This window comes from Emys orbicularis, chromosome 1 (assembly GCF_028017835.1).
Source record: "Emys orbicularis isolate rEmyOrb1 chromosome 1, rEmyOrb1.hap1, whole genome shotgun sequence".
Classification (NCBI taxonomy): Eukaryota; Metazoa; Chordata; order Testudines; family Emydidae; genus Emys; species Emys orbicularis.
Window position 1 is genome coordinate 347,695,979 of NC_088683.1, and position 27,619 is coordinate 347,723,597.

Genomic DNA, 27,619 nt, shown 5'->3' on the forward strand with positions numbered 1-27,619 from the left:
TCAAACCATTAACCGGGATCCTGGAATGTATCTAGACTCTGACCACACATTGGATTCCCCGCAGTTGGTCGTGCGCCTCTTACACTGGAAACAGCGTCGGTACCTCTCGCACTGATCAAGTAGCATGAGCTTGTCCCCGGCACTAAAGGTAAAGAGAAATGTGTTAAATGTTATTGACTTAGGGAAAACAGAGAAATAAGCTGCACCAATTCAGCCTCATCCCCACTGCAGTCAATGGGAATTATACCTGCTAATGCCAGAGTTAGAACTGGCTTTGTGTCTGGGTCACGGATCACACAGAGCCCTCCTGTACAATACAATTGGAGGGTAAAGTTTGCAGCTATCCATATAGGGGCTGAGAAAGGCAGGATCTGGGCCCTTCAACGGATGTAAGCCAGTGCAGAAGGCATCAATGCAGTACACAGCTGACTGCTGCCAGTCTGGTTGCTTGGGAGGTGGCATGAGAGAAAGGCCAGACTAAGCTGGACTTTGGAGCCCACCTGTTGGTAAATCTAGAGAGCCCTTTAGACGTAATCCCCCTCTGTCTTATATTACCAGTGTATAGGGTGCTCTAGAGGTGCCCCTCTGTGTGTGAGCGGTGTCTGATCAGCTGTTCTGATACAAGGCTCCCAACGCACAAGGCAGAGCAGAGTGGTTCTGGCCCACAAGAGGTGGCCACAGAAGACCCACTAACTCAAAGGCACCTCTAAGGCCATCTATACATCATCTATGGCAAATAACAAAACACCTAATGTACTTAGTTTTTGTTGGTCTTTTTCAAATGAAGATTGCTGGCTCCTGTCAGTGAGTCCTTAAAACAGACCTGGTAAACAAAGGGATCCCTCTATGCACTAGCCACACAGCAAGAGGCATCACCCTCTCTGTACTGCATTAGAAGGCTAGCAGTTATTATATATGGAGATATACCTACCTCATAGAACTGGAAGGGAACCTGAAAGGTCATTGAGTCCAGCCCCCTGCCTTCACTAGCAGGACCAAACACTGATTTTGCCCCAGATCCCTAAGTGACCCCTTCAAGGGCTGAACTCACAACGCTGGAGTTAGCAGGCCAATGCTCAAACCACTGAGCTATCCCTCCCTCTTTCTGACATGTCCAGCCATGTCAGAGATCTGACTGGCTATGTGATGCTAAGTGCTTTATAACTTGGCATTAAGACATTCCACCTGGGCTGTGGTAATGGAGCACTAAAACACAATTTGAAGTGCCTAGATATGCCTGTTATTAGGCTCTTTACACTATTATTCATTTTTCAGAAATCTTTTTAAATCCACCTTGTTTGGCATTTTATGCAGCAAAGAGTCCCACCTCTGGAAAACCAGAGTAGACAGGTGAGAAGATAGGAAGGGAACCTATGTATATCAAAGTGCCTAGATATCCCACTAGGATTTTAACCTTAAGCAGGCTTGGACAGATGTTACTGAAGGAGTAACCTGAAGACAATAGGTTTAACACAGGTAACATTGAGGGCATAAGCTGACAACATGTATTTTAGGCATGTGGTTCTGAACCAGAGGTATGCATACCCCTGGGGGTACACAGAGGTCTTCCAGGGTATCGATACATCAACTCTTCTAGATATTTGCCTAGTTTTACAATAGACTACATAAAAAGCACTAGCAAAGTCAGTACTAAACTAAAATTTCATACAGACAATTACTTGCTATACTGCTCTATATACTATACCCTGAAATGCAAGTACAATATTTATATTCCAATTGATTTACTTTATAATTATATAATGAGAAAGTAAGCCATTTTTCATTAATAGTATGCCGTATGTATTTTTATGTCAGATTTTGTAGCAAGTAGTTTTTAAGTGAGGTGTAACTTGGGGGTAAGACAAATCAGACTCCTGAAAGGAGTACAGTAGTCTGGAAAGGTTGAGAACCACTGTTTTAGGCCATAATTTGACCTGCAGAGCCTTGGTGATGATGCACAGGATGGAAAAGTCCCAGCTTGATTGTCAGAGCCCTCAGTGAGTTTCCAGGGCTGCCCGTTTGAAATAACATCTTTTTACTTGAGCAAGTGTGATCCATAAATCAGTGAGAAACAGTGTATATGGAGCCACTTGTATAGGAAAGAATTGCACTTTAAAACTCGATTCTTTTGGCTAGCCTTCCACTAACTGTCGTCTCCTGCTTTCTTGCCATCCACCCAAACAGAAAACAGACAGTATAAAATGTCAGTACAAATCCGCAATAAAAATCCTGGAAGTGAAGAATGCTAATCCCGTGATTCTGTTCAAGCTGAGTATACATGCAAACGTTTTCTTGCTCCAAGTCCGATTGGCAGTGACTTTGGGTGGGGGATGGGGAGTTTTGCCTTCCTCTGCAGTGTGGGGCACAGGTCACTTGCCAGGATTAACTGGGTATATCTCACTTAATCAAGTCCCTGCCATTGCGGGGGCCTAGGGCCCCTCCTGTTCTCTGCCTATGGCCACATAACAGCTTAGTCTCCTGTGGGCTGTGATACTTTGGTCTGATTTTGGTTGCTGGGTGTAGTGTGCAGGTGCAGGGTGGTGTTACATAAGAACATAAGAACGGCCATACTGGGTCAGACCAAAGGTCCATCTAGCCCAGTATCCTGTCTTCTGACAGTGGCCAATGCCAGGTGCCCCAGAGGGAATGAACAGAACAGGTAATCATCAAGTTATCTCTCCTGTCACCCATACCCAGCTTCTGGTGTTGGTGGCCTGTGATAAACAGGAGGTCCAACTAGATGATTTAGTGACCCCCCCTCTGGCCTTAAACTCTATGACTAGGTGCCTATTTGTATCTCTAGGCACCTGAATACCTTTAGAAATCTGGTCCTTACATCCATTAGCTTGGAGATCATGGTGGACTCAAACTTCTTACATGGTCCAGCTACTACAGTGGGACAAAGGCCTGTACTGCGTTAATATGGTTTTGCTTCTAACCCATTCAAGCATAAAGCAGTACTGAGATCAGTTAGGGGGTTGCCACTTCCCCATGCACTGAAGGCAAAGCACTGCAGTGGGTATGACTGGCGAAAAGATGGGCACTGTAGCAAAGTGGCAAAAATGGGGAAAAAGGAAGACGGGAAAGGGGAAATCCTCTCAGTGTTTGGGAATCTTACCGCTCAAATAGCTTCTCTTCAACTTCCCTTAGCCTTTTCATTCCAGCGCTTTTTTGCCAGTCGTCCTGCACTGCTAAATTCATCTGGAATATTTTCTCAAACTGCGCTCCTCTGTCTGCAATCCACCTGAAACGTTATTAAAAATGTCTCTCCTATGATTCATGAATGAATCTACCTCCCACTCCCCCGCTTTGTCAGTTTGTCCCTGGGTTTCTTTAACCACAGCCCCAGCATGGTGGGCTGTCTAACATGACTCCCTCTCCCTGCCAGCCACAGAGCTGCTGGAGGCTGTGACAAAGTTAACGACTTTCACGTGGACCGAGAGCACTACCTGAGCCAGAAACCCTGTGGTGCTTAGAAACCCCACACTGCCTTGGGCAGATCTGGCTGCTCTTGGCAGAGCCTATGAAGGTCACCAGCTCAGCTGAGAAGATTAACTACAAATTCAGGCGCTTGTCTGAAATGTTCAGCCAGAAATGGGCCCAATCCACAAAGTTCAGCTCTGACTGAGTTAATCCCAGCAGAAGGCTCCAAGTCTCTCCACTTAGACCTGATCCAGCAAAGCACTTAAGCACAGGCTTAATTTTAAGCATGTGAATAGTTCTCACTGAAGACAGTAGGACTACACATATGCTTAACTTTAAGCCTGTGCCTAAATGCTTTGCTAGACTGGGGCCTTAAAGAGGAGAAAATGCACCCTCTTGCCCTACCCCAGAGCCCTGGGAGGCAATTTCATTACTGCTGTTGAATTTTCTCAAGGCTTCATTGGAAATGGTGTACTGGACTGAGCTGCAGGCTTACTCTCGCTTGGCTCTCTGCAGCATGTCAGCTTCTCTCCTCTGCTCCACCAGCTGCTTGAGGATAGCTGTCCTCTTCCGCTGGGCTGTGGCGTGCAGCTGGTGCTTGTAGAACTCCTGGGCTCGCTGCCTTTTTTCCGCAAGCTTCTCATTGGTCATATCACTCTTCCCAAAGATGAGATCTGCTGAGTCAGGCTCACAGACAGGCAACTGTATCGGCTTCAACTTTATCTGTATTAGGTTGATATGAAGATTTTACCATGATGGAACTAACCTCATGCATGGCTCTGAAAACTTTGAATGACAGAAGCTAGGGATGGGGAAAGACCTATTAAATCAGCTAATCCACTTTCTCAATTCTGGATTTAAATGCCACACCCAATGAGGATTCTACCACTTCCCTTGATTATTTTATAGTTCAGTCAGGAAGCATTTTTTATTGATATTCAAGTCCATATTTTTCCTTTTTAAATATCACCTTATAAAGGAGGCAGCATGATGTAGTGGATAAGACACTGGACTGGGAATCAGAACACCCTAGGTTCTATTCCCAGCTATGCCACTGACCTGTTCTGTGACCTTGGGCAAATCCCTTCACCTCTCTGTGACTCTGTTTCCCCTCCTGCCCTTTGTGTGTTTTGTCCATTTAGTCTGTAAGATTTTCAGGGCAGGGACTGAATGCTACCTAAGCTCTTGGAATCTAGTGGCAATTTCATTCAAAATTTCTCAAAAAATTCCATGATGACTTTGTATAGCTCTACTCAATCCAAACAGATACCTCTAGATAACTAGTTTGAGGGGGGACGGGCTATTTCTCAGCCAGCAATAGAAACATTGTAAACTGCGCCTCTTTTTAGGTGTTAAATAGACTCACCATCTTAACAGCTTCAAAATACTGGCTATAGTGATCATTCTTAAAACTTCGGAAGATCTTATTATGGCTTAGATCATTATAGAGTTTTTTAATATGTCACTTCAGATATGGTATATTTCCACCCTTCTCCACAACTTTCTGAGAAACATTCCAGTTTTTAAAGACACATCACTTAGCCACATAATAGGTAGGAAACTTATTAAACACAGAATTTTTTTTTTCGATTTAAAAACTTTGTCACTATCAGGTCAGTGGACCTGGCCTGGTGAGGAACACATAATTATTAATCACAAGTTTTTACCTGTGTATCCAAGGCCCTCTTATAGCACTGCATTTCTTCCATCTTGCCCTTCAGGTATTTAGCTCTTTGGGCAGCTAGCCTAGAAATAAAAATACAAAAGAGTCACAAGAGTTTTACTGAGATGATATTTCCAAGAAATAAGTGTGCAGGATTCATCCAGGCATGCCCTGTGAAATACAGATCTGGCAATAGTACATCTGAGTCCATAACACTTAGCTACCGGTTATAGCCCATGATTCTCTCTCTTACCAAGATGGCTCTGCTCCCTCAAAAATTATTATAACAATAATTATTAATAATGATGACTTCCATGATAGAGTAAGACAACTTATGACACTGAGCTTGAGCTGTGTGCATCACCCTGGCTTACATGCGATAATATAGCAACAAATCACTGGCCACGTCAGATTATTAGGATTGTCACTATGCTGCTGCATACTTTGGTAGCTTGGAATTTCCTAAATTCAGCAGGAATTGAACTGAGACCTCCTCATGCTCCAAAAACACAGTCAGCCCCTACAATCTGATTCAAAGGAAGCCTCCATTGGCTATTAGCAGTATAGGGCCTATGACACACAACATAAATGATCTGATTCCATCTGGCAGGGGGCAATGATATGCATACAGTGAACCCTAGCCAGCTAGTTTGTTAAATCATTGTCCTTGTGTTTGAAGAGGCAAAAAAAAAAAAAACAGTTCACAAGTGTCTGAACCTCTAGAATTTCCTACCATAAGAGTAAAATTCATCTGTGTAGGAGACAGAGCATTCTCAGGGCCAGTCCGAGACCATGGGATGAATTCCCCTAGGAACCAAGAACCATCACAAACCTCCCCCTACCTTCCACTCCAAATGCAAGGAGCACTTCTTCCACCTGCCTTCTCTAACACAAACACAGAGTAGCATGTAGGTAAACAACACACAACCCAAAACTGAACCCAGACCAAATCAAGAAGTTACACTGCACATATAATCATATCACTTAATACACGACTGGAAGGCGCTCTGATACTACGGCAATAAGAATCTACATAGAAGCGAACGCTATATAGAATAGGAAGGTGAGGTGATAACATTTTATTGTAGAGAACGCTGACTGGAGTAATTCTATAACGGAATGAAATGGCTGCTACCCATTGCCCTGATTGGTTCAGAGTGCCTGCTTGTAAATGAGATGCAGGGCAGACACACAAAACCAGAGTTGATTCCTCATGGTTACAATGTCCTCGTTCACCATTTCACGTATTTTTCTTTTCAAATCCCATACAGCTCTGGCTACAAAAACCTTTGGCTCAAATCAACATGGAAGCTAGTGCCACGTTATTAGCCTCTCTCTCCACACCCATGCACATAAATTCTGCCTAAATTGCTTGTAGGGATATTGCATTACACTCACAGCACACAAATGTTAAATCTGCATCTTTACTACTCTCTGAACCAGATTCTGATTTCAGTTACATTAGTGTAAAACCAAAAGTATCTCCATTGACTTCAATGGATTTACATCAGCATAAGCGTAATCAGAATCTGGATCCTTATGTTTATTTGTGAGCCTAATATTACTTTCTTCTACCTTAGCAATGACACTGAATAAGACACATAAAAACAGTCCTTACCCCCAAGAAGACCCTTTTCTACCATACAAGAGTAATCCAAGTCACTCTGAACTCAACAATCCTGATCTTTGTGCCATTTCATATAAGGCAGCAGTGGCTTCCCCTCATTCCCCATACTAACTGTATAGGAGTGAACTGGTGAATGTAGATTTTTAAGGATATTTATGGGATGGTTTGTTGTTGTATTTCAATATGTATCTCTTTGACCTGTACTGTAGAACTGACCTGTAACATCAGGTGCTTAGACACCAGTAGGTGTGTGGAATGATTTGATAGGTTAGACTGGATAGAGACACAATAGAAATATTTTAAAATCATATTTCTGATCACACTCTCAAGGGGGTTCCAATCCAGCATTCAAAACAGAACAGGACAAGGGATAGGTAACATTTTTCGTGCATATACTTCTTTCATTAACACATGCCTTTTTCAGGGCACCAAAGCTATTCATGAAATTCAGGTCGAACAGTTTCAGCTGGAGAAAAAAACGGAAAAGAAAAATCTGAAATGTTGGAATGGTCCGTTTCCAAATGTCATTTCAAATCGACATTCGAAACATTCCGTTTCAGCCCGAACACAACTTTTTTTGTTTTTTGTTTTGGCTAGAAAAAATGAAAAATTCAGTTTCAGTTTGACACTAAGTGGTTTGGCAACAGAACCAAAAAATCAATTTTTCACTCAGCTCTAAACAAGACTGGCTTTACTACCATTGCCTTTGGGTCCTAACTCTAGTGCCAAGGGCAAGAGACGTGTAGAACGGACCCACTCCCACCAGCACCACATCCAGCTCCTACCCTAGGCAGAGACAACAGGCAGACTCACTCTTCTGCAAGCTGCACTTGTTCCAGCCGATCCATCAGCTCTTTGTCCTGCTTTAGTTTTGCTTCCTTCTCCTTCTTCTCCTCCATTTGCTTCAACAAGTCTTGTGAATACTCCTCTTGCTTGATGTAGGGGGGAGGGCTGGGCGGCCGTTTAACAAAAACAAATGATTTCTGCAAGGAAAGAAACATGTTTCGTATCTGATGGGAGAAACAAGATAGAAGACAATACCATGAAAACATGGCATCATTTCCTTAAATACGAACACTGCGGAATTATTTCAGGCAGAGATGCATTTGGAGTATCCAGAAAGGAGACAATCCCATCAGAACCAGGGGAATCACCCCAAAATTCCCCTTGGGTTGGTGGCAAAATGTTGACCAAGGTCTCACTAATGCCCCCAAGTAGCTCCACCACTATCACTATTGTTATTACTGTGCTCTAGTAACACTGTGCTAGATAATGTTCACTTACATCGCAGGGAAGAATAATTCCTTCCATTAGAGGAATTACTGGTGACGTCCTGTGGCTGTGTTAGGCAGGTCAGACTAAATGATGACAAAATCTGAGCATCACTGTTAATGCATTAATAGTCTCCCTTGCTGAAAGCTCTCACACTGAAAGGGTTTGTCTATTAATGCTTTGGGTGACCCAGTTTCTGATGTTTCTTTCCATGTTATATATGCTAATGGAAAGTCAATACACAGCTTGGGCAGAAAAGTTACCAGGATGGGACTATTCTTCTTAAAAAACAAAACAAAACAAAAGCTCTTACATAAAATTCTGTGGATTTTTCATTCTTGTGGTTTCTCATTGCTTCAGCCACCCCCAGGTTAAAGGCAGCGTTTTTTTGGTTCTGTTCTCTGTTCGCCAAGAATTTCATCTATCGTGGGAGGAAAAGAAAAGAGAGGCATTTTAAATGAAGGTGTGAACAAAAGTAATGTCACTGCACAGCCAGGAAATCCTCCAGTCATGACATGTCTATTCTCTGGACATGCAGTTTAAAGTTCTTCCTTTTATAATGAAATAGATAATTCTGTACATTAAAGGCCTTAGCCCCAGCCCATTGAATTCAGTGGAAAGACTCCCATGGATATCAATGGACTTTGGATCAAGTCCTAATAGTTTAGGTCCTAATATTATTACTGTACCATTAAAAGATTAGATTTACATAAAATAAGAATATTACTGATAACATTTTAATACTTTCTAAAACTAATATATTTATAGTGCATAATTATAATACCACTTAGCTCTCTACAACAGTTTTCATTCCATAGACCTAAAACTGCTTTACAAAGGGAGTATCATCATCTTCCCTTTACAGATGGAGAAACTGAGGCACGGAGGTTAAATGATTTACCCAGGGTTACACAGCAGGTCAGTGGCAGAGCTGGGAACAGAACTCAGGTCTCCTGACCACTAGGGCCCTATTTACTAGGCCACACAACCTCCACTAAGCAGGGCCGACTCTAACTTTTTTGCCGCCCCAAGCAACAACAACAACAACAAAAACGCCCCGCCGTAACAACCCCCCCCAGCACCACCCCGCCGAACCAAAAACAAAACAAACAAAAAAACCCAGCACTGCCCCGCCAAACCAAAAACAACCCCCCCAGCACCACCCCGCCAAACCAAAAACAACAACAACAACAAAAACCCCGAGCGCCGCCCCACCGAACCAAAAACAACCCCCCCAGCACCGCCCCACTGAACCAAAAAAAAATAAATACCCCCGAGCGCCGCCCCACCGAAACAAAACAAACAAACAAACAAAAACCCGAGCGCCGCCCCGCCACCCCAAGATTGGCCGCCCCTTACAAGGTGCGGCCCCAAGCACGTACTTGGTCGGCTGGTTCCTGGAGCCGGCCCTGCCCCTAAGGGCACAAGTCTCTTCTCCAATCCACTTAGCAGATTTGTGCGTTGATATTTTGCTGTATATTTGCAGGGATCACTTTATGTCTCTTTGAGAGCTCAGCGTTCACAACTCTTGTGATTTTATAGGCAGTCTTGTGATATTTGTTCTTTTTCTTAAGCTCCCGCTCATGAAATAAGAGAGAGCAGCACATGTGGCCCACAATGGCAAATAGGTTGAGAACCACTGATCTACAGACACCTTTCCTGCCTACTTCTTTGAAACATTCAAAACTCAGCTCCCTCTGGTGGTAGGAATCCTGTTTCTCTGAGTGCTTCAAATTGAATGAAAACCACAAGGCGTCTGGTGGCACCTTAAAGACTAACAGATTTATTTGGGCATAAGCTTTTGTGGGTAAAAAGAGCCACTTCTTCAGATGCATGGAATACCTGCTGCCTATGAAGAGCCTCTTGGTCTTTCATAGTTTGGTATTGCGCCAATATTCTGTCATCATCCAGCTCTTTCCTCCGCCTCTCTTCGCTTAAGTACACTGGGATGTTCCTCTGAGCACGCTGCATACACAGGTAGCACATTTCCTGGAGGCCCATAGAAATATAAAAGAATGCACATTACCTTCATCTCTTTTAATTTTTCACCCTCTATTCACTCTCCACCTACAATGAACTTCCACAAGTCTTCAAAAAATCCAACCTTCTTACAAGTGGTGTTTTAATTACAAATACTAGGGGGAAATTATTTCCTCCTTACTAAGGGCAGCTAGATGCACAGTTCCTGTGTAGTGGCAAAAAACGTATTTTGAAATTCAATTTGCTCCTAAATCTGTATGCACTTCTGAAAATCCCATCCCTGATAACTGTTAGCACAGCTAGATCTGGAACAGTCTGTCCATGCAAAAGATTACATGGGACCAACAGCAGGAGATGTACATGAAATTGACAAAAAAAAAAACACAAGCTACCAGCCTCTCTCTTAAAGCTTGGCAATGGCTACACTTGCAGTGACGTGCAGGGTACATGTAGCTACACGCCGCAGTGAAAGGCTCTGGCAGTGGGAAAGGGCTCCGGCAGCTCCCCAGTGGTGGAACCCTTTCTCGCTGCCTCCCTCTGCCAGAGCCTTTCCATGCTGCTGGCGTCTTTCACTGCAATGGAGAAAAGCTCTAGCAGTGGGAAGGCAATGGGACACTACACTACTAAAAATAGAGACCTGGGAGGCATGGCTTGGGTGTGTAGAGAGCCACGTAAGGTAAGTGTTCTGGCATGTCTTTACTCACCTAAGCCTTACCTCACCGTCTCCACTGCTGTTTATACCTGTGCTAGCTGAGTGCACAGTGTCTGTGCTCTATTCACTGCCCCAAGTGTAGACCTACCCTTATCAGCTATGTCGTTTTAGACTTTATAATTTCCAACCCAGAACATGAAGTCGAATATTTCTAGATCAGATTGGCAATCAAACATGGACGCAACAAAATCACAGAAGAGCCTGGTTTTACGTATAGTCAGACATGCACAAACTGCACAGTTTATATATATTAGTGAGCAGGGTTCTACAGCGCACATTGCAGGTGAGAGTAACAGAAAAATTTCCCAGCCGTTAGTATATTTGTTGTCTGTGTTCCGTTGGTTGGTTAGTTAAAAATAGGACCAAATAGCTAGTGGCCAAGATTTAAAAAAAAAAAAATAAGTCTAAAGTTAAGCTCCTAAATACATATTTAAGCTCCTAAATCAGTGGCCTGATTTCAAAACTCCTGAGCAGTCACCAGCTCCTATTGATCTCAACAATTAATATGCCAGCATTACTAGGACATAAGCCTCAATCAGAGGTGCTGCTGCTCAGAACTTTTGACAAATCTTATTTTATGGATCCTAAATATGGATTTAGGAGCCTAATTTTATACTTCTGGTTTTTTGAACATCTGACCCAATCCATGTTGCCAGCACTCATGGTTTGAACATAGGAACAGCCACAGTGGACCATCTAATCCTGTATTCTGTCTCTGACAGTGGCCAGCACCAGAGTCATAGATTCTAAAGCCACAAGGGATCACTGTGATCATCTAGTCTGACCTTCTACATAACACAGGCCAGCCATAGGACATCCCCAAAATACTTCCTGTCTGAACTACAGCAGATCTTGTAGATAAACATCCAGTCCTGCTTTTAAAATTGCCAGTGATGGAGAAGCCACCACAACCCTTGGTAAATTATTCCAATGGTTAATTACCCTCACTGTTAAAAGACACTTCAGAGGAAGGTGTAAGAGCCCCTAAGTAGGCAGATGTGGGATAATCCCGCTCCACACACAGGTCTCATCCTGGTCTCTCTTAGTTAGAGTTTGGCTCAAACCCTGAATCACAAGGTTTAATATCCCTTTCAAAATTTTTGTTGTCATTAATTATGACAACACCGGATATTCTTGATATCCACATAAATATCTAATCCCTTTTCAAATCAAAGTGCAGTGTCCCCACATTGCTTTAGTAGCGCCCAGAAAACGTCAAGGTGTAAAAATAATTGACAAAATATGCAACCTTAGCACTTGTTTTGGCAAAACACTTGTGCACAAAAGGGAAACTATTTATTTTCTACATCCCATAATCGCTAATGAATCAAGAGCCTTATGGTTAACATTTCCATAATAACCAGGTCTCAAATTATGGATTCCTATATGTTTCTTCAAAATACAGTGTTGGCCAAGATTTACTCATACATGTATAATGAAATGCATTTCTTTTAAGTAAGATCCAATATGGCCTATAAAAACAGTAATTGAATGTTATAATGAACAGCCATTAGGGACAGTTTTAAAATCAATCCCCAGGTAACCACGTTTTGCTATGATTAAAAAGTGACATAATAAGTACATACGATCCATATATTGTACCTGTCCAGCCCTACCATGATCTTGACAAAGAGGGGATGGGGTTCTGGGTCCGGTAGCATGAATTAGGTTGGGACCGCAGTCAGTTTCTGTCTTTGAGAAACACGGAGGAGCAGGTGATGTTGCACTAGGAATACACAACAGGACATGTGCATCAGTTTATTACAAGTGCTGTGTCCAGACACCAACACACTGGGCATAAGGCTGTTTTGCAGTGGAGTTTGGTTCACCACATGTTCACTAAACACATGTTCATGAATGCACACCAGAGGATAGTGTCCACACATAAAGAGGTGGCTTAAGACTAAGCTGGGCCCAAATTCCCTAAATAGTTGCTACATCCTCTAGTAAAAAGAACAAACAAAAAACCTCATTGGTGCTCCCAAACAGCCAGTCACAAGTCACAGGGCTCTCAACTGCTGCCCTCCTTTCTTCCCTTAGGTCTTGTCACCCAGGGCACTGGAGAGCTAGCCCCTGTCTGGTTCCTGCTGCAGCAGGAGTCATTCAGCAGTGCTCAAGTGTGTGCTACTCCCCTGGTTGCTCACAGCTGCAATATTGGCTCCCGCACTTCCTCAGCTACATGGCCTGGACCTTGCCTTAATCGGCCTCTGAACTCATGGGCTTATATGGGGAGTCTTTGCATTGGCTTCAAAGCCATAAGATCAGGACCATAAGCTTCAACTGAGCTTAACGACAGACTGTTCCAATGTATGGTTATACTGGAGTAGGAGGTGTAATTCCCAGCTCAGTTGACATACCTGCGCTAGCTCTGACCGAGGTAGCATGCTAAAATAGCAAGGTAGCTGCAGCAACACAAGCCACAGGACCAGCTATCCCCCCGAGTCGGGTTTCAGACAGGATCGTACTGGGGCAGTTAGCCTGTCCTGCCACAAGCGCCGCCACAGCTACACTTCTATTTCTAGCATGCTACCTCTGTGACGTTGCAGTCTATATGGTTTTATAAAAATATGATAATAAGTGAATATAATGTAACTGGGATATGCTTCATGCAAAAGGTCTCTTGTAAGGTATCATTACAAAGCTTATAATCTACTGAGTCTGATCATCCTATTTGTATAAATGTACCACTCTTGTATCTAAAACTAGAAATATGAAATATAACTCTGAGGGCCTATTGTAATTATGCAAAGTGTGGGCCATTAATGGTGGTTTGGAATCTTGATGACTCCCATTAACCAGGACCATTGTCTGCAGATGGCTGTGTTTACCTGTGAGTCTTCCTGTATATGTGTGTGCTGGCAAGTGGGTAATGAAGTCTTGCAGTGATATGTGATCATGTCACCTGAACTGGAATCCATCTTTAACCTGGTGCTTTTCCAGTGGGGGGGTGGAAACCCAGAGGGACAAAGGGTTCCCGCCTTATGCAAAAGATATATAAAGGGGTGGGAACAGAACAAAGGGAGAGAGAGGAGAGCCATCATGAAGAATCCCCTAGCTACCACCTGAGCTGGAGCAAGAGCTGTACCAGGGGAAAGAATTGTGCCCAGGCCTGGAAGGTGTCCAGTCTGAGGAAAAAACTTACTGAAGCATCTCTAAGGGTGAGAGTATCTGTATTTAGTTCGATTAAACATAGATTTGTGCATTTTATTTTATTTTGCTTGGTGACTTACTTTGTTCTGTCTGTTACTACTTGGAACCACTTAAATCCTACTTTCTGTATTTAATAAAATCACTTTTTACTTATTAATTAACTCAGAGTATGTATTAATACCTGGAGGAGCAAACAACTGTGCATATCTCTCTATCAGTGTTATAGAGGGCGAACAATTTATGAGTTTACCCTGCATAAGCTTTATACAGGGTAAAACGGATTCATTTGGGTTTAGACCCCATTGGGAGTTGGGCATCTGAGTGCTAAAGACAAGCACACTTCTGTGAGCTGTTTTCAGGTAAACCTGCAGCTTTGGGGCAAGTAATTCAGACCCTGGGTCTTTGTTGGAGCAGACGGGAGAGTCTGGCTCAGCAAGACAGGGTGCTGGAGTCCTGAGCTGGCAGGGAAAACAGGAGCAGAGGTAGCCTTGGCACATCAGTTGTCAGCTCCCAAGGGGGTTTCTGTGATCCAACCCATCACAACCTCAATCAGAGCTAGTGCAGGTATGTCTACCTGAGCTGGAAATAAACTTATAGCGCCAGTGTGGTCATACCCTGTGTCACAACCAGTAACTAATTTGCCATCAGGGTGCACATATGATGCTTTACCATGCACACCGTCACAGCCTGACCCAGAAATAATTCTAGGAGTAGAAACACAGTAAAACCGCAGTTAGCCAAATGTGCCCAAGAAGGAATACCTAAATACAGGGATAAACAAGTCTTCAGTAAACTAAATTACCACATGGAGAAACAGAAAAGCAGTACACAGAACTCTGCAGGAATTCACTTGCATTTATAGTTGCTGAATAAAAAATGTGCTACAGATCATTTAGGGTCCAATCCATCATCTACTGACGATCTTCCAGTGGTTAATGGTCCAATGACCCAGTTCCCAGCTCTGACGCAGACTCCCTGTGTGACTGTAAAACAGGGATAACAGCACGTGCCCCCCTCACAGGTGCATGGCGAGAATAAATTCAATAGCGTCTGTGAGGTGCTCAGCTGCTGTGGTGATAGGGGCCATAGAGGCAGAGAGATGGTTCAGATGCAAAGCAGCGATGTACATCTTTAAATGACCAATAAATAAGGCAGGAAATGGAAACTTGCATTCAGTTTTCTCCTATTTCATTGACTGTATTCAAATGAACAGAGAAGGGGAGACGACGATCCTGAACAACAACTCTCATCTTGTCTGAACTTCCCTAAAGCTGAAGGTGTCTCAGATCCAGGCCCCTCTCGCTATTTAACTAACAGTGTCATCTAAATGTCAGGCATTTGGGGGGACAGTTACACCAGGCATTGTACATACATTTAAATACACTACAGATTGTGAGGCACTACGGTGATGGGGGCCATATAAGTACCTAAGATCAATATAGATAGATTGCTAGTGGCGAACGCTGTAAATGAAGAGAAAGCAATGTGGTGAGAGAAGCAACTCTATCTACCTATCAATCTCTGGCCATTCTATTGTGCCCATCACAGTAATAAGCTTTAGTACAAAAGAAAAAGCCTCTAGGTTAACTGATTAAACCCCAGACAAACAATGGAGATGGGCACTGTTCTATCCCCTTGGTGCATGAGACGTTTGAATTTCACTTTGCTCTGTAAAGCAGTATCCGTCAAATTAAAACAAAGAGCTCCTACATGTTTAATCATGGCTGAATTGGGTCTCAGTGACCTCCTGGAACAACTGATAGTGTCGAACAAAGCTCAGACAAGCAGTGAAAACATTTAGAAGCCATTAGACGAGCACTCTGAGTCTCTCTTCCATTAAATGTTTATAAACTCTGCAGACTGTTCTCATCAAGTAGGAGGATCAGGTTCACTCAACTCCACAGTGAATAGTAAGAGGATCCTGAACCTCTTGAATAATTGTTTGCATTTAGTTACCAAACTATCAGATACAAAATGGAGATGGCGTCAGACAAAAACGAAGTAGACACCAGACGTTCACAAAAACCTGTACCATACCTCCCAGCCAGCAAGAAAATGTGAGATGACCCAATGGCACTGTGAGATGAGCCAATAGCACACCCTTACCGTAGACTTGGGGTTTTTTAAAGGGCTGTTGCATGATAAAAGCTTCAGTCAACGGGAATTTTTAACCTTAGTTTACTTAGGTAATTAACTTTTATCTCAAGAAAATAAACTGGTACACTGATCCACTGATCGAGGGATAAGCTGGAACTTGGCATCCCAGGGACATTATACGGAAAATGCCCATTTATACTATTCATCCCCAAATAGCTTAGATTTTGACATGTTTGTACAATAATTCTAATAAACACAAATTAAATCTACTTACTTAGCCAACTTCAGAGGATTACTGCTAATGGACACAAAGATACAAAATATTGGCCACATTCTAAAGCCTTTACTCAGAGCCTGAGTCTGCCACATCAAGCAGATTCAGGTAACAATTTCAAAAGCACCTAAATGACTTGGGAGCTTATTTGCCATTTTTCTAAAGTGACTCAGGGATTTAGGAGCCTACATCTCATTTAAAGCCAATGGAACTTAGGCTCCTAAAGGTGAGATTCACAAGGGGGACTTAGGTGCCTAACTGCCACTTTAGGCATTTAAGTCCAAAATGTAGGTCCTCAAAACCCACTCAGCTACTGGCTAACCCTGTAGGAGTCTAAGGTCCCTAAGCACCTAGGTTTCCATTGGTAAGTCCACTAGGTGCCTAAATTTCTGTCAGTGCACAGCCAGTGTCCTGACACCACCAAGCAGCTCATCACTTGACTCACTCATAAGTCCCAATGGGATTCACAAACTAGGCATTCCCCTGCCTGTCTCACCTGCAGGGCCTGATCCAGTAGACACGCCCAGGGGCCACTTTAGAGCATGTCTACCGATCAGGCCCCGCACAAAACACAGCCACTGGAGGAGCAGGAAAAGGTAGTGGTGGAACTTGTTTGATGCTTTTGAAAATCCCACTAGGCGCTTATCTGCATCTTTAGTTGCCTAAATATCTTTGAAAACCTGCCCCCAGGTCATGTTTGAAAATGGGATTTAGGCACTTTTGAAAATTTTATCCCCCTTCCTCATTAGTTTAATAAATAATTTTCTTTTTTCCTTTTCACAATTAATACAGACATTGTAGCTGCATTTAAGTGCAAGATCGAGACACTGAAAAGCTTATAGTTACCCTTATCCACAGCTCCCAGGGAGTCTCACCTTTCAGGGGCATTCTTTTGCTTGATGTTCTTCTCTAGCTCATCAGTCAGATTGAACCCTGACACTTTGGCAGGAACAATAGATTGTCGAGACAGAAGGCGCTTAATGGGAAGATTCTCTGTAATTGTGAAACAAGGAAAATCCCAAGAACAGCATCTCTGTGACAACTTAGACCAGGACAGCATGGGAGCTCACACAAGACACACACAGTAGATGTGCTGCAGCATTTCCATGGTTTAAAAATGCCTTGGGAACAGATTCTGATAGCCTTAGTAGTCACTTATTCTGTGAGTACTCCCATTGATTCCAGTGCCGTAAAACCATTCTTTTACCACTGAACTACATTAGTTATGGAGGAGTTTCAGTCGCCTACAGGTTTTAATACCTGTCTGACACAAAATCATATCATGGGCCTTTCCCAGCTCTTAACTTCTATAGTGCAGCATCATTCCCCACACTATACTGTGCTCCAACGAATGGGGCTACCAGTGCCATTGGGAGACTGTTGCACAGCCTAATAGATCTCAGTGTCAGGAATATTTTCCATGAGAGTGGGACAGAGCCTCAGCCGGTATAAAATGATGTAGCTCCAGCATCTGGCTCAGTTAGTCTAAGTTTTCCTCTGCTTAATTTCATCCCATAAGCCCTGGTTATAGCCCCAAAACAATAAATAACTGAAGATGGTTATCTCAGCCCTGCTTAATTTGGCAAAACTATACAGCAGTGGACTGATTTTCAGCTGAATTCTATGAGAGCTGCAGGTGCTCAGAGCCTCCAAAGCACGCCAGCCACTTTCTATCAATCCCTCCGGGCTAAAGCATTTTTAGCTGCTTTTCTCTGAATAACTTCTGATTTATTTCTCTCTTCCTAACTTATCCATAAATTGACCAGCTAGACTCAGACCCCATTCCCTGTCCATCGATAAAGCACAATGCAGAATGTGGCTCATTGGGCTGAGACTCATGACTTGTCTACACAGGAGAGTTACAGCAGTATAAGCTAAGGTGTGACTGTAAACCAATATACTGTAGTTATACCAAAATAAAAGTGTCCACACAGGGAGTTATACTCGTTTATTTTTACCAATATACTGATAAAACTTTCCTGTGGAGATAAACCCTAAGCATGAGAATTTACAGCCCTAATGGATTATTTTTGTGAAGTTTATGAGCAACTTGAAAGTGAGGGTTAGAATGAAAATTGCTTCCCAGCTTTAAAGATAGAATTCAGTACTGGCATAGGCTGGCAGCCTTCAAATGATCATCACAGGAGGATGCTTTCTCTCCAAAGAAAAGCCAGCTGTGATTTTGTACGAGGCACACACCATATTGAAATGCTAATAGATTTTCTCAACTTTCAATGCTTTTTGCCTAGCCAAACTCATAAAACTGCAGAGAGCCTTTTGCAATACAATCTAGGTATTAGAGTTGAGTGGAAATATCCTCTTGAATTGAAAAGGCTGGACCCTTTTGTGATTCCTTTCCACGTGGTGAGCATGACTGATCATTGCCAAGATGGATACTTACAACTGTTAAATGTGTCCCAGATGATGTGCAAACTGCACATTTTAAACCTGGCCCCTATTGTCTAACAAGTGAATGACAATGAACCTGTATCAATATTCAATTGACAACCTACCTTTTTTACTGCTACTGTTACTATGAGCTCTCTCTTTTTCTATTAGCTCCTTTTCTTTGTTGGACTTTTCACGTTCTTCTATGATGGTTTCCATGGCTGCTTTGTTGTCTGTTTCCTTCAACTCAATCCTGGAAACAAGGAAAAGACGTCAGTTTCTTTTGTAGAACCTATGCCAGAATAGAAGGCACAGTGTTGTATTAGTAACCTGGTCACACAAGTATCTTTAGCACTACTGTAAAGATTGTACTTTTCAAAAGCAGAATATATAGCAGCCTTAAGGATTATGCATGTAAAATGATTTACATAAAAATGGACAGTAACAAAAATTATTCTTTATGGCAATCTATGTCATGAAGTAAGGCAGAAAGTATTCAATTTACTTAACTATTCTCAGAGTTTACGTTTCTATAACCCCTTTTATACCGAAGGACACCAAAGCTCTATGTTTAGGGCCCTACCAAATCCAAGGCCATGAAAAACGCACCACGGACTGTGAAATCTGGTCTTCCCCCATGAAATCTGGTCTTTTGTGTACTTTTACCCTATATTATACAGCTTTCACGGGGGAGACGAGCGTTTCTCAAACTGGGGTCCTGACCCAACGGGGGTTGTGAGGGGAGGGGGGTCGCAAGGTTATTGTAGGTAGGTTGTGGTATTGCCTCCCTTACTTCTGCACTGCCTTCAGAGCTGGGTGGTTGGAGAGCAGGAGCTGCTGGCCAGGCACCCAGCCCCGAAGGCAGCGGCCCCCGCAGCTGCAGTGCAGAAGTAAAGGTGGCAATACTTGGTAATGGGTACTCAGCACCCATTACCCATTACCATTACCCATACTGAGCAACTTGGTAATGGGTACTCAGCACCTCTCAGGAGCAGCCCTTCAGTTACCTAAAGTCCACCCAAATGGGACTCGGAGGGAGAGGAAAAAATATAACTAATATATTTTAAAAACCCCTAAAAATTACCTAAAATATCATGACAGTGCTGTAATTTTACAGTTCAACATATCATGAGGTATTAGGACTAGAAATAAATGATTTATACTATTGGAAAGTCCTTGTTTTCTAATGGTGAAAATTTACCCCTGATGATTCACAACGTGTCATATTTTAAGCCCATAACTGTTACATGAATGGATAGTTCCTGTTCTGAACCAGTGTCATGGGGGCGGAAAGGGGGAGAAAGGGTGGAACTCCTCCTCTGGGGGAAAGGAGCAAATGGTTCCCTGGGAGGTTGTGTACCTCAGTTAGGTTAGGAAGGGAAGGGAATTACCATATTCCATTGCTGTTGAAGAGGGAAGCAAGATATCTTTTTGACTTGTCACTTTTTACTGTGGATCTTCTACCCAGGAAGACTGGTGGTAGGTATTCATTCAATTGAATGCCACAAATACCAGTAAAATTATATGACCATATGACTTTTGGAAGTCTAAGGCCAGATCCATAATTTAAGGGAAGCTGTTCATGTAAAAATCAGACAGTGTACATATTTTAACTCTTTTTGAAATCTTACACAAAAGAAAGAGATGAGGCAGGTGCAGCATTATGAAAATCATTATCTAACCTTGTCTACACTTGGAAGTTAATTCAGATTATGTTAAAGTGTGAAGTTAAAGTGCAACAACTATTCCTAAATAACTCCATGAGTGGACTCTCTGATCCTGGGATAAAAGTGCCTTGTTCCAATTTAGCTTAATCTTTTTTTAAAGAATAAGAGTGCCCACACATAGTTATCCTGGAATAGCTACCCTGAATAGGTATTCTGGAGTAATAATTCCATGTGGAGACAAGCCCTAACACAATAGATTCAGGGCTCCCAAATGTAAGATAGGAGATGCTAGCTTGGTCAGTGAACTGGTAAAGAAGCAAAAGTACTCACCTTGGAAACATGACAACACTGCAAGCACGGGACTGAGACATTGCAGTTTCTCTGCCTGAAATAACTGAATCGCCCGTCCCGGGCCTCTACAACAACAAACATTTGAGATAACTCGGAGGACATTGTCTAGCAGGTAACAAACAAGGCAACGCTTTCTACTTCTAAAACAACAGGCTGCTACTCCAAAATCCTGTCACAAAATCCTATTTCATTCACATTTGCCCTTCATTGTAACTGATAGAAACTGTCCCAGCCAATCACTGATAATGAATGATAATATTGTCATGATTTCTGAGTGGTCAGGAATCATTAGACTCAATAAAGAGGCTATTTACTTTCCAGTAGAGAAGCAAGTGGAGACAGGTACATGGTTAACACATGTTACTAGCATGGTTTTAAAGCACTGCTTGGTTGGTTGGTTTGTACAGTTCCTGCAGATTATGGATTTGAACAGACTGCAATTAGTTCAGTTAAGGTTTCATTCACAAAGTTGCAGCAAGTCTTTTCCACTACTAAAATGTCTGTCCTCGTAGCAAGGAAGGACACAAACTCAGGCCTTCTTTTTCTTTGCCCAGAGTACTATTATTCATTACTATTTGTACAACAGTAGCACCTAGAGGTGCTGATCAGGGCCCTGTTGTGCTAAAGGTTGAACAAACATGTAGTCAAGAGACGGTCCCTGTCCCAGAGAGCATTATGACAAGATGCAATACATAGGATTGGGAGAGAGACACTGGATGGGACTCAGGAGATCAGGGTTTTGTTCCAGACTCTGCCACAGACTTCTTGCATGTCCTTGGGCAAGTCACTTAGGGCATGTCTACACTACAATCAGAGGTGTGATTGCAGCACATGTAGACATACCCAAACTAGCTTTAATCTAGCAAGCTCAGGTACCAATAGCAGTGAAATCATGGCAGCACAGGCTAGCCACCTGCGTCCATACTCAGACCCCCGAGCAGACGCATAGCGTGCCACCATGGATTCACTGCTATTCACCTGCGCTAGCTAGAATAAAGCTAGCTTGGGTATGTCTACATATGCTGCAATTGCATCTCCGATTATAGCGTAGACATACCCTGAGTTTGTATGTGCCTCAGTTCCCCATCTTTAAAATAAGGATAACTGTGTTTCCTTTGAGCTGTCCTGTCTGTTGAGATTGTAAGCACTGCTGATCAGGGACTGTCTCTTACTATGTGTATCCACAGCACCAAGCTCAACAGGGCTCTGAACTTAGTGGCGGCCACTAGGCACTACCAGAAAACAAATAATAAATAAATTATAATAATATGGGAGGACAAGGTAAGAATAATACAGTACAAGACTGGCTGTGTGCACAGAGTGACTCACCACCTGCCTAATAGGCATTATTGACTGATACTGACTCAAAATAATTTAAGTTCTCCTGGGAAAATGATAAACTTACATTGGAAAGAGCTTTCACCAGATTGCCACTGCCATCCATGGCTTGAAGGAAATCTTTGTAAAATTTCATTTTCACTTTGTTGTCCCGGATAACGAGAACTCCAATTCCCTTGAAAGTGAATTCAACATTCTGTTTGATAGCGATGGATCGTGAGAAAAAAAGCAGGGTCTCTTTTATACATCCTTCCACTATCTCCCTGTTAAAGGGACCCTCCAGGGATAACATGATGAAGTTCAGTTGAATAATTGGGATATCACCTGAAATCAACAATCAGGGGAACCCAGTAATTCAAACAGCAAGCAGACTTCCTAAATAACAGCAGCAACAAGGCTGTGAATTAATGGGTCACATTTTGCACTTACGTAGCACCTTCCTGTAAGAGGCGCAAAGCACTTTACAACCTTGAATAAAGCCTCACAAAACCTTTATGAGGCTATTATCATATCCGTTTTACTAACCTTCTTACAACTCCATATAGCTCGTCATCCTGAAGGACCCCAAGCTCTTTAAAAGCAAACGGATATGCCAGCTATACAGGGATGACTTCCTCAATACGAAAATACAAAAATGAAACATGGCAGCTATACAGCACAGGATTTCAGGACAGGAAGTGAAGAATACTGTATGCAGTTGAAATTGCAGGGGGGATGGAACATGAAACCAGAGTAAGAATTTAACCAGGACCCCATTCTTAAATACAGTGATCTTTGATAACCACAAGTGATCAGAACTTTCATTTTGCAACTCATCTTAGAGATATGGGGCCTGATTCTGCACTCCATTACACCCTTTGCTGCATACCAGTGTAACTATTAACTCCGCATTACTATTGAAATCCGCATAAGCCCAACATAATGCAGAGGAGAATCAGGCCTGGTCTACGCTCAGTTTTTGTACCAAATTAACTGTTCCAGTTAAGAGTGCAATTTTCTTTAAACCAATATAGTTAAATAGTACAACCCCAAGTGTGTACACTATTTATGCAGGTATAAAGGTACCGTATATCTGCATAGCTTATGATGGGAATAAGCATTACTGTATAAGCACAGCTTATTCCCATAAGAAGCCATACCCATATAAGGCACCTTGATAACAGTGTAACTGCATCCATACTCATTATCGATTTAATGATACCAGTTTCAAATCAATATAGCTAAAATGGTAGAAAGACTGTGCTGGCCAGTTCTTAGATCTGTTACCTTCGACAGTACAGTGCCCTAACAATTTGTCTGCCAATTTCTCTGCCTTCAGTACCAGTGCTCTCTCACCGGGGGGCACCAGACTGAGACTCAAACTCAAAAGAGGATTTTTTTTTTAAAGCAACCCCATGGTGCTGCACAAGAGGCATAATCAATACCATTGCTCCCCACTCTGTGCAAACATGGTGGTATTGATGTGATACTACTTTTGTTCAGAATGCATACAGCTGTACATGTGCTTCATAAAATCTATTGTTTGTTTGGGTCTATTTTAAGCTGTCTCCAGCTGATTACTATATTAAGGTGTGTGCCACTAAAATAAAATAAAAAAGCTGTTGCAGGCCACTTTTGACTTGGAGTTGTGCATGTGTAAAACCTGGCACAAAGCTTTGAATTTGCAGAGCTAAAGTCTTGTGCAAGATGCATATGGAACTTCAGTGGTAATAAAGTTTTATTAGAATATATTGCAGCTACCATAAAAGCTCCACAGATGTGGCAATATGCAGTCAGAAGGTAAAAGAACATTTCAAACAGAAACATTCTAACCTTACACAAGATATAAATATAAAAGCAACGGTGTCTTGTAAAGAAATTCCCTCTTGGTGTCTTATCAACAGAGCTTAAGTTGTTATCAATGAAGGAATTCTATACATGTATCACATTTGGTTCCTTAGCTATTAATCTTGTCAGATATTTTATAGCACAGGGCAAATATGTTTCAAGGAAAGGCAAATGCCATAATCAAACTTCTTACCAGGAGTGTGTATTTTGGCAAGTTTGAGTCCATGAATCTGGGCTAGTTTCTCAGACAGAAGAAACACAGGTCTTTGAATAAGGATAAATTTATTGTTGCCGACATCTAATTTTTGTCTTAAAAAAGAGAATGTTCCAAGCCCTGGTATTTGGACACCCTGAAAAATAACCAATAATAAGTATTCAGGAAGGAGGGGAAACATTTTTGCTTCTAAATAATCACAATCAATTCATAATTTGTCATTCTATGCCAGAGCATTGTAATGGTGGTGATTGACATCCCATCCACACCTTATGTTTTCCGGTGCAGGGGAGCAGGATGGGGCAGTTCTCTGAGCTCCCTGAAAGCACCAAATATTTCCTATTTTTCTCCTCTCCCTCCCTTTCGCTATTTGAAAAAAAATCATTGATGTAGTAACAGCAAAATAAATATCCCTAATCTAGAGAAGCCCCAAAGAGCTCGACTCTGCAAATCCTCACCCCAATGAGTAAGCCTCCTACCCACACAAGTAGCACCAGAGGCTATAGTTGGACTACATTCCCCTGAGTAAGGACTACTCCTACAAGCAAGGATTGGCAGGAGCAAGATCTAAGTGCTTAACTTAGCAATCTAAATACCTTATGAAACGTATATTTCTTTAAAAGCAGCAAAGAGTCCTGTGGCACCTTATAGACTAACAGACGTATAGGAGCATGAGCTTTCGTGGGTGAATACCCACTTCTTCGGATGCATGTTAGACACAGTGAATTGAAATAGCCAAAGATGTGCATTAGGGTACTGCTAGATTTTTCTGGAATCCCCAGAGCAACCTGTTGGCTTGGTACCAATCTTAATATATTTGCCATTTTGTGGATGACTAATTTTTAAAATAAGGGGGTTACTTCTCCTTTAAAAACAAAAGAAATGAGCACAATGGGGTTTTTTAATCTGTTCTTAGCATGTAAAACAGGCATAAAGGGATATCATACTCAAATTCCCACCTCTGTAAAAAGTGTTAAGCTTCTTTACATATAGATCTATGGGGGGGGGGGTAATCTAACTTTACTATGCTACACTGTGCTGAATAACCCAGTAAACTAGGTAAGAGAAGCCTGTGGCACATTTGTGGACTACAATGTACCTTTGGTTTGCTCTGCCTGTGCCTGCCTCTTGCTTTAAGAGGAGGCATGCATAACAGGTTTTAGTGGCATGGGCGTACATCAGAATCATTAGAAACATTTGGGTTCAAGAGGAGGAATAAGATGTGAGTCCCACCTTGTTCATGGAGAGCTGCCGTTCCACAAATTCAGACACATTGGCCCAAATACTAAAGACTTCTGAAATGCAAGTGAAACACAATATGTCATGATCTCCAGATGGCAAGCACACAAATTCACCACACTCCATGGAAAATAGGACTCTTCTTTTCTGACTAATATGACTGCAGGATCCCAGTGTAATCACAAGCATCCTGCATAGTTTATACATTCACTTCAGAGCAATGGTACTTGCTCCATAGTTAAGTTTTCAATCAAGTTCCATTTTAAACCTGATTTGGACTTCAGTCCCTTCTAAAACCCTCAGTAAGAGTCTGGAGTTGAAAAGATTTTTTCTACAAATTCTAAATGATTTGGGCAAGGGGTTCTTGCAGCCTGACACATAAAAGTGGACGGGTGTTCAGAGTTTAAAAACTAGTTTTCACAAGCTTAGATTTTTAATTTAGAACAGGACTAAGACCTGTCATTTCTGGCAATGTCACTACAGCACAGCAAAGCACCATAGAAAGCTTAAAGCTTTCATTAAAAAACCAAATACCCCTCTTCCTTCCAAAAGCAAACCTTAAACCCAGTCACTAGGGAAACTTGTCAATGGAAGTTCCATGCAAATGCTTGTGAGAGAACTGGACTACTGAGAGGCATAACAGGATCCGAAAATCCTCCTATATTTCATACACCATGTTATGTTTAAGCTGTATTTTATCCTTGGATAGATACACACACTATACTCTTCTAGAGCACCAAACACTTTAACTAAGATGAGTTAAGTTGGGCAAATCTTCCTCCCATGAGACTAGTATTTCTCCCATTTTACAAATGGGGAAACTGAGGCCCAGACTTTTGGCAAGTGACTTTTGTTCAAAGGTCATGCAGAAAGTCATTGGCAGAATCAGGACTAGAACCCAGACACCCTGGCTGCCATGTCTGTGCCTAAGGCACTGTACATAGCGCTGCAGGACAAGTGGCGGGATGGATGGGCATCCCCGGCATGCACCAGACACACAAAGGCCCTCCGGAGAACACTGTTGTAGGTAGGAGTCTCCCCGATGAAATTCACACGAATCAGGCTCCGGGGGGCGTGAAGGCCTTACCGTCCGCCGTGAGCTTCGGGAGCGTTGGGAACACGGTCCTGCCAGACTCAAGGATTGCAGCATGGATATTGTCCAGCATTTTTACATCCCCCACCAAGGTGAAGCAGCAGAAAGCAGAGGGGCGTGCGCTGCTTTTCCTCTTCCAGGAGGCTGTCACCTTCCTGCCTTCCCCACCTCTCACCTTCTCTCCACTTTAGCACACTGCCCTCCTAGCCTCTCCCCCATTCCCTGAGCCCCTGAGGAGAGAAGGAAGGAGAAGGCAACAGAGCTAGCTGCTGGGGCCAGGGATTCAATGGGCTGCTCAGAGGGAGGGGGAGGGAGCCTGCGGGGGGGGGGGGGGGGGGAGCCGTATCCAGGACGCGAGAAAAGCTCACTGTTGCTAGAGCTTACGTCATAATAGGGGCTCTAGGGCCCCGCCCACCCGTGAGTTCCTGCCTGGAGCGCAAGGGGAGGTGATCCCAGGTGGGTGTGTCGCACTCCAAGCATCAGCCAGGCAGCGTAAAGCTTACCTGCCCACTCTGCCTCCTTTGGGATGAACTTTAATGCATTGCTTAGAGTCTGGGAAGGAAGGATTTATTTGTATTTGCTCTTTCATTAAGACCTAACCATGCAAATAGCCACAGCCCCTGGTTGCTTGAGGGCAACATTTCCCCTTTCCCTTAGTGAAGTTAGTTTACTCTCTCTCCCCAGCACGATAATAATAAAAAGACTAAAAAGCAAATCCAACCTGAATCCTCTTTAAAATGCAGATAACCACTGCACCAAAGCGCAAAATACTGCTGTGTAAAATATCTGTTTATTGTGGGAGTGGTTTGGGAATAATATTTATAGTCATCAAAATCTATTCAGAATGAAAGGCAGCATGCTGTAGGGGGCAGAGCTTAGCTGCCTACAGTTCACATTAGTATTTAAATGGCGGGTGAATACAGATTTTTAGTGGGAGTGAGGATTTAGTGTGTGCACACACATTTTCTTTTGCATAAACAGAGACAGTAGAAGACCCAGTTGCAGCTATATAACATTCCCAGGACAGTTTTATCTCATCATAGGAATTCCTAGAGCTGCTGACAGCACATTACTAGAGTCCCAAAATGACACATGTAAATACATTGTAATGTATAGGGTGGTCAGACTAGCCTCTCTTGGGCTATCAATCACAACTAAGCATTTAAAAAGGAAGAGCTTTTTATACTGGCAGGGAGGGGAGAACTAAGCTATCCTTTTCCACAGAAAAGCCCTAACCTTTGCTATATACATTGGTGCTGGTGGGTTCAATAAGGCCTGAAAGGGGGTAGAGATGGGTTCTCTCC

General features: G+C 42.7%; 1 protein-coding gene across 1 annotated transcript; it reads right to left on the reverse strand.

The window, feature by feature from the left end:
- Window positions 1-26,388, reverse strand: CCDC81 (coiled-coil domain containing 81). The gene is made up of 15 exons (XM_065423250.1): window positions 26,310-26,388; window positions 25,217-25,278; window positions 23,963-24,119; window positions 22,010-22,266; window positions 20,584-20,669; window positions 18,712-18,839; window positions 17,074-17,191; window positions 12,280-12,403; window positions 9,828-9,974; window positions 8,299-8,406; window positions 7,527-7,696; window positions 5,091-5,169; window positions 3,920-4,146; window positions 3,119-3,244; window positions 1-142 (listed from the first exon to the last, which is right to left on the reverse strand). Exons 1-15 carry the CDS (start codon window positions 26,386-26,388, stop codon window positions 1-3), a joined length of 2,010 nt encoding a protein of 669 aa, XP_065279322.1.
- Window positions 26,389-27,619: the final 1,231 nt, after the last annotated feature.

Excerpts from the sequence above, each read along its gene's own strand:
- CCDC81 (XM_065423250.1), bottom strand. The coding sequence starts at position 26,388 with ATGCTGGACAATATCCATGCTGCAATCCTTGAGTCTGGCAGGACCGTG. Across the intron at positions 17,192-18,711 it reads TAACAGTAGCAGTAAAAAAG|AGAATCTTCCCATTAAGCGC; the intron begins GTAGGTTGTCAA and ends TCACAATTACAG. Across the intron at positions 4,147-5,090 it reads AGAGGGCCTTGGATACACAG|ATAAAGTTGAAGCCGATACA; the intron begins GTAAAAACTTGT and ends AACCTAATACAG.